Here is an 18,838-nt window from a genome sequence, read left to right as displayed (position 1 = left end):
TCTTAATGCACAGCTGGTGGTTAGGTATAGGTGGTTTTAAATTAAAATCTACTTAAAATAAAACAAAGATCTTGAAACATCCAGAATCATAGTATCGGGATTACCACATTGTTACATTTTTAACTGGGTCATTATACAGATTTGGCTTCATAGAATGAAAATGAAAAATCTCCATGTAGGCATTTCCATTTGGAAATGAGTCAATGATGAACTCATTTGATGAATCAATGCAAAATTTCCCAGATATAGCAGACCTTTAATTCTTTTCATCATTTAACTGTGCCCATTTCATAGTGTTCCTAGAACTAGAGCTAGAAGTAGTGAATTTCAGCCATCACTGGTAACTGTACTGACATAAAGATCTATAGAAAACTGACAAAGAAACCTCTAAACACTGTTGATGTTTGTGCTTCATCCTCCCTGATTCTTCTTTGAGCTTCTGTTGTGTCGGCACTCGGCTGAAACAACCACACTATGAAAACATCAGCAATTATGATCTTAAGTGCTGAGAGCTTATTACAGGTCTTTGTTGTATTCTGATAAGCTCTGGCAGCTTTCATCACATTTTCCACAACTGAAACTTTAAAGCGTTTGCCTGGACAGTAAATGTGTCCTCCAGTTGATGGATACTGGCTCTGGAGCCTCAGAACCACGTCCCTGCTCAGTCTGGCAAGCAGAAGCACATTGGTCGGACACTCTGTCAGATGAATAAACTCCAGCATGTTCCCACTGTGATTATCATGACAAATGACAATAATTGAAACATAAGAGAGATGGAATGTGTAGCAATTTGCCCTAAGACACAACCCATCAATTTTGATGATTGCTTTCATTTATACTTAGAGTTCATTTGATCGGGTTAGGGACATATTAGTTTCAACAAATTGATTGTAATTCAGTATAATGGATCTGATGGTCTGTGTTAATTTGTGTGTTGGAGTTATAGTCTAACAATGTGTCTTTCTCTTTTTGTATTGGTGTGTGTTTGTTATAGTGAATGTCTTGGCATTGTGTCTGGCAAGTTTTGGATATTAATATTTAGGTTCTGGCTGAAATTAAATACTATTTTGTTGTCAAAACAAAGAATTAGGTATGCATCATTAAGCATGTTTTCTAATCTAAAACAGATATCCTACAGATATAATTTACCACTTTAAACACACTTAAACTCTCATATTTAGATGGATGATTTGTGTGTGTATGCATTTTCCCATTAGTCAGCAATGTGCCTGTATCATAACATGGTGCATTGTTTGCATGCAATGACATAATTATTAGGCAGTAAAGTTGCCCAGCAAAATCTACCATGGTTGCATAAAAGACTTTCTGCAACTTATTACTGCTTGACTCAAAGGGGAATTTCAAGGCAGGGGGGGGGGGCAAGATGTTTACTGTTGCCACGTTTCCAAAAAAAACATTGCAAGCGGCTCCGGATAAGAACGGCAGCCAAATGCCTAAACTGTCATTTCAAAGAGAGCTATTGCAATTAAGGAAAGAAGGATACAGCAAAAGAAAGAGACGGGGGAAGCCATAGAAAAGAAGTAGAAGAAGGAGGGCAGGACGAGGGGGGGGGGGGGGGAGTGTTAGACGGAGGGAAATGGAGGAGGAGGAGAGAGGGAGTGAAAGTCATTGTGATCTTGTAAAGAAAAGAGGCGGAGGTGGTACGAAAACAGGAAATCAATTGTTAGGTTGGTGTTTTGCGCCGGCAATGTTTGCAGCTAAACTGAAACTTGAAGGGAATGTTTACATGAGAGAGAGAGAGAGAGAGAGAGAGGGAGGGAGGGAGGGAGGGAGGGAGAGAGAAATGAAGACCAGTAAGCTTCAAATTAGGCCAACACGAAGAAATAGGTCAGGGTCAGAGGCATTTTCTAATTTTCCCTGTGTGACACCAATACGTTCACAAGTAATGAGTGAGATCAGAAGGTCAAGAGGTCACGAGCCATGTGAGAGGTAACATGTTGAGTGTAACCCCAGGTCACATTTCTCTGATGCTCACAGTGTTCCAGTAAATACCTATATGTGATTATAATGAACCTGTAATAATGCTTTGTAATTAGTAATTCATAAGTTTCTGTCATTGCCACACACAACAGCTACCACTGGATACATTGCTAATGTTGATTCAGAATTGAAAAGTTTTATGTGATTGAGCTCTACAAATTGAAATGTTCCAGATTTCATATTTTAAAATCACTCATCATTAATTAATTCATCAAATATCCCATTTAAAAAAAGGATTGATACAGGCTTATCATCAGATTTATTTTCTGATACTCCAGGTAGACAGTGCACAAAAAAACAAATGATGAGAGAAATGATGATATTTTACCCAGGATAATTCCATCACACACACAGCAACGTATAAGGCAGTCCTGTACTTGTCATAACATGAAGAATCTCACAACATACCACATTACAATGAGAACAAAACAGAATAACTGACCTTCCCCTTCCACCCTCCTCCCAACGGCCAATGCTGACAAAATCACATGCTTTCATACACACACACACACACACACAGACACCAACACTACTGTGCTTTTGCAGTAGTGCACTATCATTACTGCCCCTGTTTTTACTCAATCATTGGTATTCTTAGCTTTGCATTTGAACTTCAATGTGAATGATGTATGTGCATCATGGCTACACACAATGATTAACTCATCATGGTCGTGACTGTGCTATGTTAGTCTGTTTGAAGTTCAGGAAATAAAATAATGTGAATCCAATTGAATAGTTGCTTCACATTTCCTTTTAGTTGGTCCCATTTAAATCATAATTCAATCTCATCAAGTTAAGGTCAGGTTTGCAGCTAACATGTAGGGAAAAAAAAGGGGGGGCGGGGGACTACATGCGATCACTAAACTATCCAGCAGTCATGTTAATTATTGATGAGGGTGTCCCATGACCTAGACTATTGATTGAGCAAATTGCAGCCCCAGTTATTTATACAACCACCATATCATGTGGCTGCTGCAGTTGTATATGTGTGCTTGTGTGTGCATGTGTTTGTGAGTGCTCTTTAAAAGTGAATGAAGAGATTTAGTTTCAGGTGTCATTTTAAAGAAAGCAGCGAGACATTGTGTTCTGTCCTTGTGAGTGTATGACAGTAATTGCAAGAATTTCAATTTGTGTGTGCGTGTATCACAAAGAACTACATACAGGGACAATGATCCAATCCCTACATGCTGTTTGTGCCACTATTATTGATTTGAAAAAAAACAGTAAATAAAAGATGATTCATTGTGGATAACCTTCATAGCAGTCACGCTGTTGTTCTTGCTCTCATGTGTGTTTGTCTCTTCTCACAAACACAAACACACACAGCAACATCTTTTAATTAAGCACACATACGCTGTCATCTGAAGAGGTGCTGCATTTCCTCTCCAGGGACACACACACACACACACGTACACACAATTATACCATCCATTCATACCCCTACACACACTGCTGATGAATGTCAGTGTGACACATCTCAGCTCTCCTCTAGATGAGGAGTTAACCTCCTCTGAGCCAAATCTGATTTTACCATCAGCCTCTGTCAGAGCCTTTATCCTGGCAGACACGCTGGGAAGAAACAGAACCTTTATTATCCTTTTCCAACAGTTATAAAAATATTTTTAGGGTTGTGGTCAAGAAAATACAACATATCACCACTGTCATATGAAAACCTCATACCGTTAAGTGCAGCTTTGGTTATTAATTTTTACATGGAAAGTTTATGAGATCCACTCTGTTCCCTAATAAGTTTCACGGCTGCGTTACGGACTGAAAAGTCCCTGTATATTTTTAACTTCCAAGTGGAAACAAGGCTGTTTTTCTTACATTTTGTGGTGTGTTGACTTGCCAGAGTTATCTGTCCAAGTGAAGTACGATGGCAGTTGCAGCAGAGGGCCGCACTTAACTGAGGGGGGCCTGGGCTAATGTAGTGTGAACAATAAATAAATAAGTTTGAATAACATTATCTTCTTACAAAGCTTACAAATGACCTAAATCACACATCTTTATCTGTCTCATCTGTCTTAAGTTATGGTATTCTGACACACTGCAAAAACAGACAAACACAATAACATATATAATTACAAGAATAGCATTAAGAGCTCTGTTTATGAAAGAACAAATAATGCCAGGAAGTTTTGCTGTTAAAATGAACATCTTCACAATTGATTGGTCCCTAATCCTCAGTGAGAGTGATGCCAGGAGTTAGTAAATACAGTAGCTAAATAGAAACAGATCCAGTTGGACATGAGCCCAGTGGTTTAACTGTCCAATTACAGTGAAGACATCTTTCTTTGGTGTTGAGGTGAACTGTTCAGAGCATGTGTGCTTTGTTAAAGGTAGTTGTTTATGGATAAACGGATCAGATAAAGGCTGGGTCTGTTAGGAATTGAATTGTCTGTTTATCTATATTTCTGTTTTATGTTCCTTTATGAGTTTCTACTGAGCCAGCGGTTATCCTGCTTCTTCTCTTACCTGATTGGCTGTGGGTGCTGGCTGTCAGTTCTAATTTCCTGGTGTATCCTCCAATCAGGGTGGTCTGTTTTGGGTGTGTCAGCAAATGCTCTGGTTGTCATTCCACAACTAGGATCATATTTGGTTGTTTAAACAGGCTTCACATTCTATTACTCTCACACACACACACACACACACACACACACACACACACACATGTACAGTACGCCACTGTCGATGGGAGGTTGTGGAGTACTTAGTGCAGCATGGGGACCTTGGTGTGCCAGTGTCAGTGATGGATATGGCAGTAGTATCAGCAGTGTTGGCTTTTGCAGGAGTGTGTTGTCCACCACTGGGATCTGTCAGACGTGTTCTGCTGAGCCCACACATTCTGCTGGCTCGCTGCTATTGCTGCAAGCCATTTTTTTTTCTATCTACAGTAGTGTGTCTGTGTGCGCATGTACATGTTTGTGAATGAGAGAGAGAGAGAGAACAAAACAAGCATGTTTGGCAGAGTACATGTCAAATTAATGGAAAACGTTCATATTTGCATCTTCATAAAAATCAGATATTGTCCAGTCTCTTCCAGCTCTGACATTTATAGATATGATGCAGTTCTAGGTGATCTTTTTTTTTAATTTTAAGATTAATCTACCCTGTTTGTTTGTAGTTAAATGAACTAAATGCAGTATTATGATGTAATTTCCTCGCAAGTAGAGGATTGTTTTAGGTGCAAAAACAGTGAATACTTTTTAGACCAAAAAATGAGCACATACAAATATATTGAATTAGCAACTTTAAAAGGGGCTAAATGTTTTTTTTTAAATTTATTTCATTTATATACTGCTATTATGTCAAATATCTATGTGAAACTAGAATATATGTAAAAATGCCCCCTTCCAGTCAAAAGCCAGCTCTGAATGCTGTGCAATGTTACCTGTGTTTCCTCCTCAGTATGACATCAGGTCTCATCAGGTCTTTGTTGCTAAAGGTTGCTACTCTCAGAATTGGGGTTGAGCCTGCACTGATGAATTTAAAACGTTTCTATTTCAAGTAAAGAACAAGATAAAGATGCGAAATCCCACTGGTGCTGTTTGTTTATGTAACCTGCCGAGCTACCAGAAGCCTGCCAAGCTTCCACTTAATCAATCAGAACAGAGTGGGCTCATCAGAGCGGGGGCTTAAAGAGACAGAAGATAAAACAACCAGTTTCAAGCAGAGGCTGAGCTGAGGGGCCGCGTAATGGACCAGTATAAGATAAATAAGACATTTTCCTTGAACTGTAAATCAGGCAAAGATATTTCTAGTAGACTATTTCCAGCATATGAATATAGAGCTGGAAATGTGCATAATACATCCCCTTTAATCCTGTAACCTTGGCTACTTGAACTTTGAGGTCTGTTATCTCAGTCATTTTGTTTTGCTTCTGGATAACGTCGTAATGTTTATTTTTGCAATGACAGCCTGTACACTGATGCAGAATTTATAGTGGCTGTATTAGAAATGACTCTAGTTTGTAGAGGTACTGTTGATGTCAAACCCTATACTGGCAATACAATTGTCTTCATCTTGGAGAGAGGCTTTTTGTAGGTTTAAATGCTTTGTATCCCTGTATCCTGTCATCAAGCCTGGATACTATGACAAAGATTCCTATCTGTGATTGAGAAGAAGAAGAGCAAATAGTAGAGAATACAGGAGCAGAGTAGAACTTAACAGATGATATTTAGATATTTATTTTTTTAATGTCCTGCTCTTGATCTTCCTTCCTACACAAACTATACACACATTCCTCCTCTCTCTCTCTCTCTCTCTCTCTCTCTCTCTCTCTCTCTCTCTCTCTCTCTCTCTCTCTCTCTCTCTCTCTCTCTCTCTCTCATACACACACACAATGCACATTAAACATGCACAGGTAGAGTGTCACCCTGGTTGCGCAGATTGCAACAGATTTGTGGTGAGTAGGAGTTAAAAGAGCTGAGTGCAGATTTATTACCACAGATATTTAAAGAGAACATCCCTTTTATCTGAGGCGACAATTTGCATTATTCATGTTGCGCCTTCTGAGAGCCGAAGAGAGAGAGAGAGAGAAAAATAGAGACCAAGACATTTAAGAGATTTATTGTTTTTTGGGTTTTTTTTTTTTAGAAAAAAAGGAATCACTGGTTTCTTGTTACATGAACTGAAGATTTACACAAGTCTTTTTATGGTTTGTTGATATGTGTGTATGACAGTATGTGAGTGGTGTTAACTGCATCAGATCTTTCAGTCCTCACGCAGGTGCTCTGAAGAAGAATGCCGTTATCAGATAGATGTCGATGTGACACTCATGTCCCTTTCTCTGTCTTCTTTCTCCAGTGTGCAGGGTGGGCTTCTACAAATCTACGCTCGGGAATGCGGAGTGTGCAAAGTGTCCACCTCATAGTTTCACTCACCATGAGGGGTCGCTTCACTGCGGCTGTGAGAAGAACTACTTCCGTGCCGAGGGAGACCCCGCCTCTATGGCCTGTACCCGTAAGTGTGTATGTGCATGTGTGTGTGTGCGCCTTTATGTGTTTATACAGTCAGCTCGACAGTTGGGTTTGATATCACATCATATGATGAGCCAATGGTGTCCTGATTGGTTGCACCGCGACTTATGTTAGTTTTATATCAGATATCTCACCAGAGAAACCCTTCAATGTGGTATGGGAAAATTCTTCTCAATAGGCTATAAGACATGCAATAAAACCGGTCTTAACCCCGCCTTGAAGAGCTGCTGATCCCCATTAGTTTGGCTGTCAGTGAGTTTTAGTGTTCCATGATGCTCTAAGTGCTTTCAGATGCTTTTCACACTGAATCATTTTAAGGGAATACTATGCATGTCTATGCAAATCTCATAATATTATTGTGTTGTAAGACAAAAAAATGTTTTGAGTATCAGCAAAACACTCTCGCAATCTTCAAATTAAGTTCAGAAACTTCAGAATTATATGTAAGACCCTATTGTAGCATAAACATGTCAGTTCAGTTCAGTGTATTTTCCCAGTTAGCGTGATCTCAATTAACACTGCATTCCTACTGCTGTAACACTCTGCAATTTCCCAAATCACCAATAAAAATAGCTTACTCATAGAAGGATTTACATTCTTTACAGTATTTACTCAAAGGTCATGGAAGCCACGGCTGCCCAAGAACTCTTTATCACTTCTTCCGCTTCATACACGGTTCTCTTTTGTCTCCCTCTGATGCAAATGGTTTGCAGATGCAGATGCAGATTCCTCCTGCAAGTCTTCCAAAATGCATTTCCCATAAAACCATAAATCACTGCATTCCCTGATGTCTGATTATGAATACATCCGTTACTAAAAGGGCTAGGGAGGGGGGGGGGGCGGTCTTTCACTGCGTGGTGAACAGTAGAAAGTAGAAATCGACGGCCACAGCCAGTATCCTAATTAGAAAGGCAGTCACGGCAGGGCTCTGCTGTCATTATCTCAACCATCTTGTCAACTAGGCAAATTTCACCTCATTGGGACAGATTGAGCGACGCAAGGGCTGCAAATGAATAGATAAGTTGTTATAAGATAATGATCATGATTATCTCAGAATAGGGATTTTGCTGTTATCAGTGTTACAGAGGTTGTTTAAAGTTGACTAAAATTTTGAAAATTGTAGTATTTAACTCAGAGAAATAGTGGGGAAAATCCCCCGTTGCTGATCATCACCATCCCCCTTCTTAGACATAGTGTGAAATCACCACTTTCACACCTTTAAGTTTTAGAGTCTGCTGTCATCTGTTGTGATAAGTGGGAGGCTGGAAAAAAAAGTGCAAATAAAGAACAGTGAATGCATAAGTCCCTTTTGCAGGGATGGAAGATTTCATATATATCCTCAGTTCTTATACACTGTAATTCATGTCACATGTTAATCTCGATGTCTATGTATTATTTTGACATGTGGAATTGTTATATGATTGCCTGCATGTGTACATGTGCATGCCTTTGCAGGTAATATTTGATGTGAGTTACAGGTCCAAACGTTTGATGTGGTCAGTGGAGCTGGCTGTTAAGGTCAGCCAGAAGACTGTTAGGGCAAGCTGCAAAGAGTGAGGCAGCTGGATTCGCCACGCTGATAGGTTCGAACCACTGGTGGTTCAGACACAAGCATATCACTTAAAGCATGACACAATGGATCCTGCCATAATGTGATCTTGCAAATCCAGCTGCCTCACACAGCAAAACAAATACTGATTAACTTTCAAGAAATCACATATTAAGGTGTACAGTATACATTCATAGTACATGTTACAGTTAATGAATAGCACAAACAGGGTTTCTGTCTGTGCTAACCATGATGGGATATTGGATGTAGATCTGAAAAAAAGCATACATTGTTTTCTTTTGTCATAATTGTCAATAGTACTACTACTAGTATTAGTGTTGTGTTGTTTGACATTATTTTCCCTTCTTACATGTCACAGTAGGATTGATCCCCATGTGTGTAAACTGGGAAAACATATCTGGGTTACTGGAACAGGTCAAATCTGTTATATTTTCATGATATACTTTAAGAAACACACCATAATTGGACATGGTTATCAGGTTCTTTAATTGCTTTTCTGGAGCCTTCTTTTTCATTTTTTTGAGTTTTGAAGGTTATTTTCAAATAAAAGCTGGGACAAAACAAACATTTTGAGGCATTTCTGATTTCAAATAATAAAAATATGTCTCATTAAGTCTTGAGTTTAGATTTCTGACACTTAGATACTCTTTTTTACAGCTTAATATATAATATATATTTTTTTGTCTATTTGTTTGTTTTTCTTGCACAAACATAGTTGATAACTGTATTGCACATTACTTGATGGCAGGAGCTAGGCATAGCTCGGGAGTGAAGTAAATTGTCAAGTATGGCAAACTAAATAAAGCATTTGATCTCAAAATTTAATTCACTAAACCCATTTCAACCTCCCTCCCTCCCTCGTCCAGTATTGCCCTCTATAGTCATAACTTTGATACACAAATCTGGAAATATTCAGAGAGAGATCTGTTTGTAATAAAGAGTTGTAACTTTTTTTGTGAAAGGGGCTGTGTCATGCCCCTCTCTTCTCTTACTGATCCAGAAAGTGAGGGAAAACAGATGCATACTGTAGTACATACACACTGACATCAACAAAACCCAGATAATACCACCATGAAACTAGATTGACAAAGGAAGATTGTGTAGCATTGATTATGATCATTGTCTTAATAATAAATATAGAGATGCACACTGCACTATATAATTATCTGATCATTTTTAATTTTCACAAGTCATTGTCTTCAGACCTTTTTAGTTTGTCCAAATTTTCTTAAATGAACATTTTTGGTACAATACTTTTGGAATTTTAAGACCCCGGAAAAGGGAGGGTTTCATCAACTGTCACGTTCAAGTTAAAACTAGTATATAATCGTAGTCACCTCAAATAGGCACATACAAATCTTTTTTTCTTTGTTTTTAGGAAATCCTTACCCTAACCTAATCATGCCCCTTTCTCTTAATTAATGCCTTTGGTTTAGAGTTTGTATGATCCCTCATTTATGCTAACATCACACATCAGATGGTTTGTAACACAGGACCATCTCAGACATTGTCTAAGAAACTGTTTGGAAAAGCACAGGCATTTCTTCACTGTGTATCATTGTCTTACCATGCAAGACAACTGGATCACATGAGAATCCTCATAGGACACTGATTGGTCCAAACCACCAGTGGTTCAGACACATGTGCATAATATAAAGGCCTGACAAGATGAATTACCTCGTGATCTTTTAATGTTGAGATGTCATGAATCTAGCTGCCTCGAAAGGTAACACTAATACTGCCCCAAAATCATGTTCTAAAAGGAAATACATCACACCAGCAAGGTAAAATAAATAAAATATTATTTAGTAGGGCCTTTTATTCTTGAAGGTCATCTTACATGCCGTGTGTACTGTACATGCTGTGTATATGAATTCTACTGAACGATAGTTGAAATTACTTTTCTCCTCTCATTTTCCTCCACTCTACTTTTCTTTGCACTGTTCCCTTTTTTTCCATCATTCTTCGAACACTTTTCTCATCCAATGTATCCAATGACCTCCTCTTCTCACCTCCATCTCATCCCATTTCCCTCTCTCCTCTGTCTACCAGGCCCTCCTTCAGCTCCTCGAAATGTGATCTCTTCCATCAACGAGACTTCAGTCATACTTGAATGGAGCTGGCCGGAGGACACTGGTGGCCGCAGGGACATCACCTTCACTGTCCTCTGCAAATGCTGCCGCGGTGGGGGTGGGAACGGCAGCAATGGTGGTGCTCAGCGTTGTGAGCCTTGCCGAAGTAATGTGCGATTTCTACCGAGATCCACGGGGCTCCACAACACCACGGTGACAGTGGGCGACCTGCTAGCCCACACCAACTACACATTCGAGATTGAGGCGCTGAATGGTGTGTCATCGCTGGCACCTAAGATGAGGCAGTATGCTGCTGTCACCATTACCACCAACCAAGCCGGTGAGATGTCACAGCAGATGGTTAGAGGGAAAAAGGCACTCAGACAACCAGACAGACATACTTACAGGAATAACTCTGAACCACTGAATGTTATTTAAATGCAGGCTTTCACTTCAAACAACCTCTTTATCAGGTGATTTTTGCTGAGAAGTTGTACTTGTGGAGCTGAAGTGTGTTTGCAGTGAAGAAAAGCATATATTATTATTCCAAAATGCACTCTCTTTCTCGCTCTCCTTAAATATCTCCCTAAATATAATTCTCATATAATACACTAGCCTGGAGACTCATGTGCTCAAACATATGCACTCCAACCATCAGCCCTGGACATTTACAAGGCGATCCCAGGCCACTATTCTCTTGTTTAACAACTGGGATCGGATGTCTTCAGTCTTCACAAAATGAAAAAAAACTGAACTCATCCTTTTAACAGACACTTTTAACATAAGGATGGGCTCCTAAAACTCTCCCATCAATCTTTTTATACAAATATCTACCCACACATCCAGTCCTATAGAAGAATAAGAGGGCAAAGGGACACTGGTTCTTTGAAATTCCAAGTGCAAAATAAATATAGCTACAGTAGAAAGTGCCAAACCTCAGAAATCCCTAACTCTAGCAAAGAATGTGTAAAAGTCTCACTGTAATACCCCAATTTATTCTGCTATTTTCCCCCTCACTCACTTTACTATTCTCTTACACAGCTTGCATTTGTATGTGTTAATGCTTTTGTATGTGCTGCTCAGCATTTTCTTCTCTTTTCTTCTCAATCATTGTCTCTCCCTTTGTCCTTATTTTCTTTCTTTCCTCATCTGGACACAGGATCTTTTTATTTTAATCAAACCCAATCCAGATTCCACTATTCTGTTCTCTTTTGTGGTTTCCTCCATTTCTCTTTAGGGCTGCTTTGTTTCACTCTTCGCGAGATGATTTGATGCTTGAAGCGTAGTTTCTGAGCTGGGTGAACAGACGGGAGTTTCTTTCATAAGTCATCATGACTCAGGCAGCGTGAGACTAAAACACTCCAGCACAGAGATGATGACAAAAGCTGTGGATTTAAAGAAGGTCTTTGATGCAGTTGGACTGACAGTGCAAACATTTTATATTTGTATGCAGGCATGGAGATTCTACCTACTTATTTGATCGTAAATATAAAATACTCAATACTCAATATAGTTCATTTAATTTCCAAATACGACTTTCTTTTAAAGGATCATCATACACATTTCTCAGTTTCTACAAGGTGAGGATCATACAGTTATATAGCATTTACTTTTGAGTACTTTGAGAACAGCTAAAGCACAATCATACAGCACACATGATACAAAAATATACTGTATACCTGTATATATTTGTATATGTGTAACTCTTATAAAGACACTTGTCAGCAGTACATAGACAAATACACCTTTTTATATGCAGATATATTTATTTGTATGAGGTGTCTGCTGTATGTGCTCCTCTGAGATGTCACAGTAGGGTTGTTTTATAAAGGAAAAGGACCAGACTGCTTTAAATGACAAGACGTGGATTAGTTTTACATACAGATTTTTTGTTTGTGTGTGTTTGCTTGTTCACAAACAGTATGTGCAGATGTGTCTATACTGATGATAAGTTAAGGACTGAGATCATATGATCACATGTAAGGAGAGAGGGTAATGAGGACGTTAAGTTTAAGTAAAGACAATCCAGATGAAAAAGACAACATGGTTTAGGAAAATCTTCGGAGTCTTCTCTTACTAAGCATTATAATCTGTGTGTGGTTAGTCAGAGGGATTCTCTCTGAATATATATTAGATTTAAAGATGGCTTGTCAATGCTAAGAGGGCTGGTGTGTGCTCTGAATATTGAAAACCATCTTTAATGTTTGAGTGATCATCAGAACAGATGGATCTCTACATGTCATTGATCAACCACACACAGTTACAAGCAAATACACACACATAGAAGCACAAAAACACACAATTTACCACCAAACACACCTTCACATACCACACACACATACTCACATGCACAGTCTCTTTCTCTCTAACAAATATCTCAGCCTGCAGCTGCACACTCTCCATCAGCCTTGAGAGTTTACAAGGATTAGGTATGTCAGTGCAGTGGCCCCACCCAGATACTCTCTCTCTCTCTCTTGCTCGCTCTCTCTCATACACACACACACACACACACACACACACACGCGCGCACACACACATACAGATTCCAAAGCTGTTAAAAGCTGGATTAAGTGTTTCCCTGGGAAGGAGCAGTGTGCCCTGGCTCTGCTGTCAAGGTGCTGTCAGATAGCTCTCCTTCTCTCATCTCCTTTGCCCTCCACTCATTGTCATAGGGATGCTAACAACAGAGTAACTGTGATCCACATTTAGAATAGTTTAGTCCAGTATCAACTACCTAAACTGCAGCTGAACTTGGCCGAGTGGCTTTGGCAGAAGAAAACGCAGACACATACAACAGTATACATGCAAGGGCAAACCCTTTCTTCACCTGCTTGCAGCTCTGTTGATGCAGTTAATACTGTAGTTAGTACATTTAATCAGAGAGAAAGTGGAAATACTTGTAGTTAAGTGTCGACTTTACATTCTACTGGTTCTTTCAGTCACGTCAGTATTTCACCTTAGCTACACAGCATGTGTTCAAATATCAATAATGTATTCATACAAAGTCAAGAGATGATGATCAACAGATGTGTAGTCCAAGAGAATGCAAAACAAAATGTGATTAGAGGATGGGAATGTAGTAAAAATAAAAATAAAAATAAAAAAGTGGTTTTAACCAATTTTACCGCTAAACTTACTATTACATCCCAAAGGCTACTAGTGTACTGAAGTGACAGCTGCATTTCTGTCACATCACACAGGTGAATGACACTGAAGGCCAGTTTTTAAAGTCATTATCAGTCTGGTATGCTGTATCAGTTTTACAGTTTTGCCGCAGACAGAAACAGAGACTGACAGCAAATTAAGTGCTTGGCAATAGATATGCACACACAGAGAGAGTGAGGGAGAAGCAACAAGAAGGAAAAGGAGGAGGAGGAGAGGATCTTGAAGCTGCCTCCAAGCAGCTCAGACACAGTAAATCATTACCACCATAAACCACAGAGCCAATAAAAAGCACAGCCTTACCCTGCTATCAGAACCAGAGGGAGAGGAGGAGAAGAGGAGCAGGGGGTATGGAAACAGATTCTCCCCATCTGGATTCATTACAGAAGAAAAAATAACTTCCCGCGGAAATACACACGAGTATAAGCACAGAAAGACAAAAACACACACACACACGAACATGCACACACACACTCATATAGACACACTCCGCAGCTATATAATCACAATCAACTAAGGCTCGAACATTTCAAAGACAAACATGTTTTTTCCTGTGGTCTAATAAAATTAAAAGTCGATGCCTCAGATGCCGAGCTGGCCCCGGAGCTGCCTGGCAATTAGAGAGCAGTAAAAAAGGGAAATGAGAAAGGGAATGAAGAGGGAGACAGAATAAGGGAGGGGTGCATGGCTTGATAGAGGGAATTACTAGATTGGGACCATGTGAACTCCCTGAGGCAAGGCAAGGCATTGGGAAGGATTGGCAAAGAGGATTGGCGATTGAAGAAAAGCACCAAACCAAGAGTGGTGGGGACAGCAAATAAAGAAGGAAAGGAATATAGATGGTTCATGGGGTTTCAAATGAATACAACTGTTTTCTGAGTAATGCAGCTGAACAATAGATGTCTTGGTGAGGCCAAATCCAAATTTTAAAGGCATTTAATGCTGATTAGGAACTGACTCTTCTGCAACATAAGCACCAACTAATACATATTTTAGTGAAGCTTAATAGATGATTGAATGGGAGTTTCATATTCTCACTAATTCTAGACTAAGCTAATTAGGCAACCAAGCATAACTTTCTTTTTTTTTCACGTTTTTGTCAGCAACTGTGGTTAATGCTACTTATATACCAACTACATAAGTTTTCCTATATTTCATTGGAAACATGCGTCATCTTCCCTTAAGAGAACTTTTTCCTAGAAAAGATCAAGACACACTTTTAAGAATCATACTTTTCAGTGCTTTTATTCACTGCTTACACTTTCAAGTATGCTCAAGTTACATGTTATATATACATAATGTGTTCATGTAGAAACATATTAAAACCTAACATTTCAAGGTTAGGTTTTATCTGCTCAATCATCTGACCTAAGCCCGTGTTTACATTAGTGTACATCTTCTCGTTCCCTTCCACCAACCCTGGGTCACAGCCTTTAATGTGGCCCCACTGGGCAGCAAACTCAATTAGGTTAACAGGAACCATAGACAATTGCCAGGATGCAACACCGGGAACTGAACTTCCACTGAACCTTTATAAAGTAACCCTCTCTCTCTCTCTCTCCTTCTCTCTGTGTCTGTCAATGTCTCCCACTCAGCTCCCTCACCAGTAGCAGTGATCAAAAAGGACAAGACGTCTCGAAACAGTGTCTCCCTGTTCTGGCAGGAGCCAGAAAGACCCAACGGCATCATCCTTGACTATGAGATCAAATACTACGAAAAGGTCAGTGTTGTAATTATCACTGTTAACACCTCAACTCATGTGCCTTTGAGCAAGACAGCATCATAAACTGCACTTTGAGTGTAGTATGTTTCCTGGCATTGTTTACCAGTTTTATCTGTGTTTGGTGCAAAAATCATACAAAATAGATGGTTTAATCTGGAAGTCCTTACACCAAATTAAATGTTGGGCCTTTGTTCAACATCTTTTTTCTTTGAATATTCAGGTTTCTCACTTTTAGATGCAATTTAGTAAAATACATGAGGCCTACTTTACACCTTCCATTAAAATGTGTTGAGGATGGATTGTGATCCTATCATCCAAACCACCTGGTCGTAATGCATTGTGACCACATTGAACACAAGTGTAAATGCAATAGCCTTGTCAATCCACATACAACAACTACATGGGCAGATATACGTAATTTTGCGTGACTGTTCCAAAACAGGGAGGTAGCAGATATTGGCGAACTAAGCTACTCGGAAGAAAACTATGGATATTTAAGACACTTGTAGAAGGAATCAAGATGAGACTAAGTGTCTGCTTTCAATTTGGGCAGACAAAAATATGCAAGTAAAACTTGGCAGTCCAAAGCCAATACAATGTTTTTGTTGCTGTTTTCTTGTACTGTGCAAATGAGAGAAGGATGTAACGTTTGGTTGTTTGAGTTGGACAGAGCAATCAGATCTCTATTAGATCTCACTGTGGACACTGGAGATACATATTAAAATCAGGTGTAAATGTAATCAGGTTAAATCATATCTAGATACACTCTGGATACGAGACACAATTTAGGTGTAAAGGTACTCTGGGTCTTCACACCACAAAGCATTATTAGCAATGTATAATTAAATACAACAACACAGAAAATAGACTCCAGAAAATGTCAAAATGTTGTCAAGGATATCTTATTATATTCAGCTTTTGCCTGCTCCTGAGGTTTTTTACCTCCTCTCTCATTTTGCTTTCTTCTCACTCCCCCACTTTTCTCTTCTGTTCTTTTTTTCCTGTTTGTCTTTTTGTTTTCATTCTTCAACTCACACTCCTGCCCTCCTTTCATTATTTTCACCTCCCATCTCTTCTTTTCATGTCTCTCTCTATCTCTCATCCTGTCCTCTCCCCTTCACTCCCTAATGGAGACAAGTTTTATGGCAGACAGTAAATGTGTCTGCGGGGTCGCTCATTCTTCTGTGAGAGAAATTAGTGCAGAACGAATTACACTGGCTTTCAGCACCAATGCTGTGCTATGGCTGACATTTGATGGTGAAATTAGCCGTGGATGCAAGTTTAATCACTCTGGCAGATTCAATGTGTGTATGTGTGTGTGTGTGTCCCAGATCACAGTTTGCTTGAATGCCAACGGTGGCCCCTAATCTCTTGATTAGTAGGCCGACAGAAGCTGTTTCCTCTCTAAACTCTGTTCCCTGCTCAGCCATCCTTACCTAAGATGTTAAAACAAGGCTGGAAAACAGCAAGGGGAAAAGTTAATGACTGATACTGGGTCAGAGCTCACTGCAGGTATAATTCTCATTTGTGGTTTTTCAATGGCACAAACATGCTTGCACATCACAAACGCATATTCATTAAAAGAGGACAGGGAGATGAATGAAGGGGTGGGATCGAAGGGAGAAACTGTGTGACAGACTTTTATAATGAAAAACCACTGGGCCTTTGCACTGATCCCTGTTAATCACATCTTTGTTTAGAAATGACACTCAGGGACAGACACACATGCACACACACACGCACACACACACACACAAGTTCCCAAAGGATTCCCCACATCAGCCATACATGTGCAGGGATTTTCAACTCCAGACAAAAGGCTTCTCCATGCAGAAGAGCAAACTGGGACACCCAAGTGAGACCTCCCATAAGAACCCAGGTTTCAGGCAAAGGGATGCTGAGGACATCTGAGTCTGACACACCTAAGATCAAGGCCATCGGAGGACAAGAATTGGAGAACAACACACCATGACTCACTTATGAGACAGACAAAGGCTTTTAACGACGTACACGCAGACATAATTACATACACACATAAACAGGATGGTGAAACGGAACACAAAAACAGAACGGCAGAGATGAAAAGAGATAGCTTTTAGCAAAAAGATGTTAAATATGTGCTGCATCAGCCAAACTCTCTGCTTATTGTGTTTGTGGTTTCCTCTGTCTGTATTTACATGACTTTAAAGGATACATATACTGTGTGCAACATCATGTAATCCAATATTAATTCACCAATGGCTCTAGCTTCTCATCATGTAGAAAAGTGAACATTTTGCCAATAACGCGTCTATGTAATAGATTAAATACTTTGTGGACCAAATTTTTGTTGTGGGTTACAAAGTCAAACAGCTCTATTTTGTGTAAGATGTTAGCACAAGGAAAAGAAATACAGAGACATTTTGAAAGTTGAGATATTTCAATAGTAAATCAACACATGGGCTTTTCTGATGTGAGCTCTAAAGTGAGGTAGAATAAAAATATTATTCGTCACAAGTCATTAAGACTCACGCTGCTGTAAATCCCAACTGCTGATTGGGCTTTTAATTCTTAAAGTAAGTAATGCACACATTTTGTATCACATTTCCTGTCTACTGATGAAGACGTGGAGGACCTCATAATCTGCTAAGTGCAACCAATAGATCATTTCACTTAGCACATACCTTACGTTGTGGAGGCTCCAAAAATAACACCAAGTGAAGCATTTACCACATCAGTAGCATAAATAACCTTCAGTGTTATATGGAAGGCAGTAGGAAGTCAGTTAATTTACCACAGACCTCTAATTGTAGTTAAATGAAATGAATACTGCTTTAGAAATGAATGTAATTATAACATTCCTATTGCTAGATGTTTAACTTAAAAGGAACTTGATCTAAACTTAGCTAAAAAGAGTAGCTACAACAGAACATATGTAACGGTGTGATAGATAGATGGTAAACTTGGATGAGGTCTAAAGTATACAACATATAACAGCAGCAATATGATTTACTGTAGTAGTTATTCTACATGTGCTGACGCTGGATGTTGTCACTATAAAGTCGCTAACGCCAACCAGATTCAAAGCTCAGTGGTGAACTGATTGATTGATTGATATTGCAGATCTCAAAATAGTTATGTTACTGTAAACTGTAACAAAGTTTGTGATATCAGTAGCTAACATGCCAGGACAACCCAACCAGAGGTTTTTTGTTTCTTTTAAATCAGCCTCATCTTTTCAGTCTTTTACAAATGTCCATATTGTTCTTTACGGGAACACATACCATCAGCTAAACTGTCCATAGTGCTTGGGCTGTTCACTTCCTATAAATGGCAATCCATAGCGAATGTT

At 39.3% G+C, this 18,838-nt stretch overlaps 1 protein-coding gene across 2 annotated transcripts in view; it reads left to right on the top strand.

Annotated features, from left to right (window-relative positions):
- The window catches only part of epha3 (eph receptor A3), a 97,891-nt gene that overhangs the window by 46,943 nt on the left and 32,110 nt on the right, over nt 1-18,838 (top strand). For both annotated transcript variants that reach the window (XM_053328201.1, XM_053328203.1), the window contains 3 exons: nt 6,808-6,963; nt 10,603-10,962; nt 15,380-15,504. In XM_053328201.1, coding sequence (XP_053184176.1) covers nt 6,808-6,963; nt 10,603-10,962; nt 15,380-15,504 — 641 coding nt within the window. The remainder of the gene's footprint in view (nt 1-6,807; nt 6,964-10,602; nt 10,963-15,379; nt 15,505-18,838) is intronic.

This window comes from Scomber japonicus, chromosome 11, assembly GCF_027409825.1.
Source record: "Scomber japonicus isolate fScoJap1 chromosome 11, fScoJap1.pri, whole genome shotgun sequence".
In the NCBI taxonomy this organism is placed as follows: Eukaryota; Metazoa; Chordata; class Actinopteri; order Scombriformes; family Scombridae; genus Scomber; species Scomber japonicus.
The sequence above is the reverse complement of the archived record's forward strand: the minus strand, read 5'-3'. Positions and strand labels throughout refer to the sequence as shown.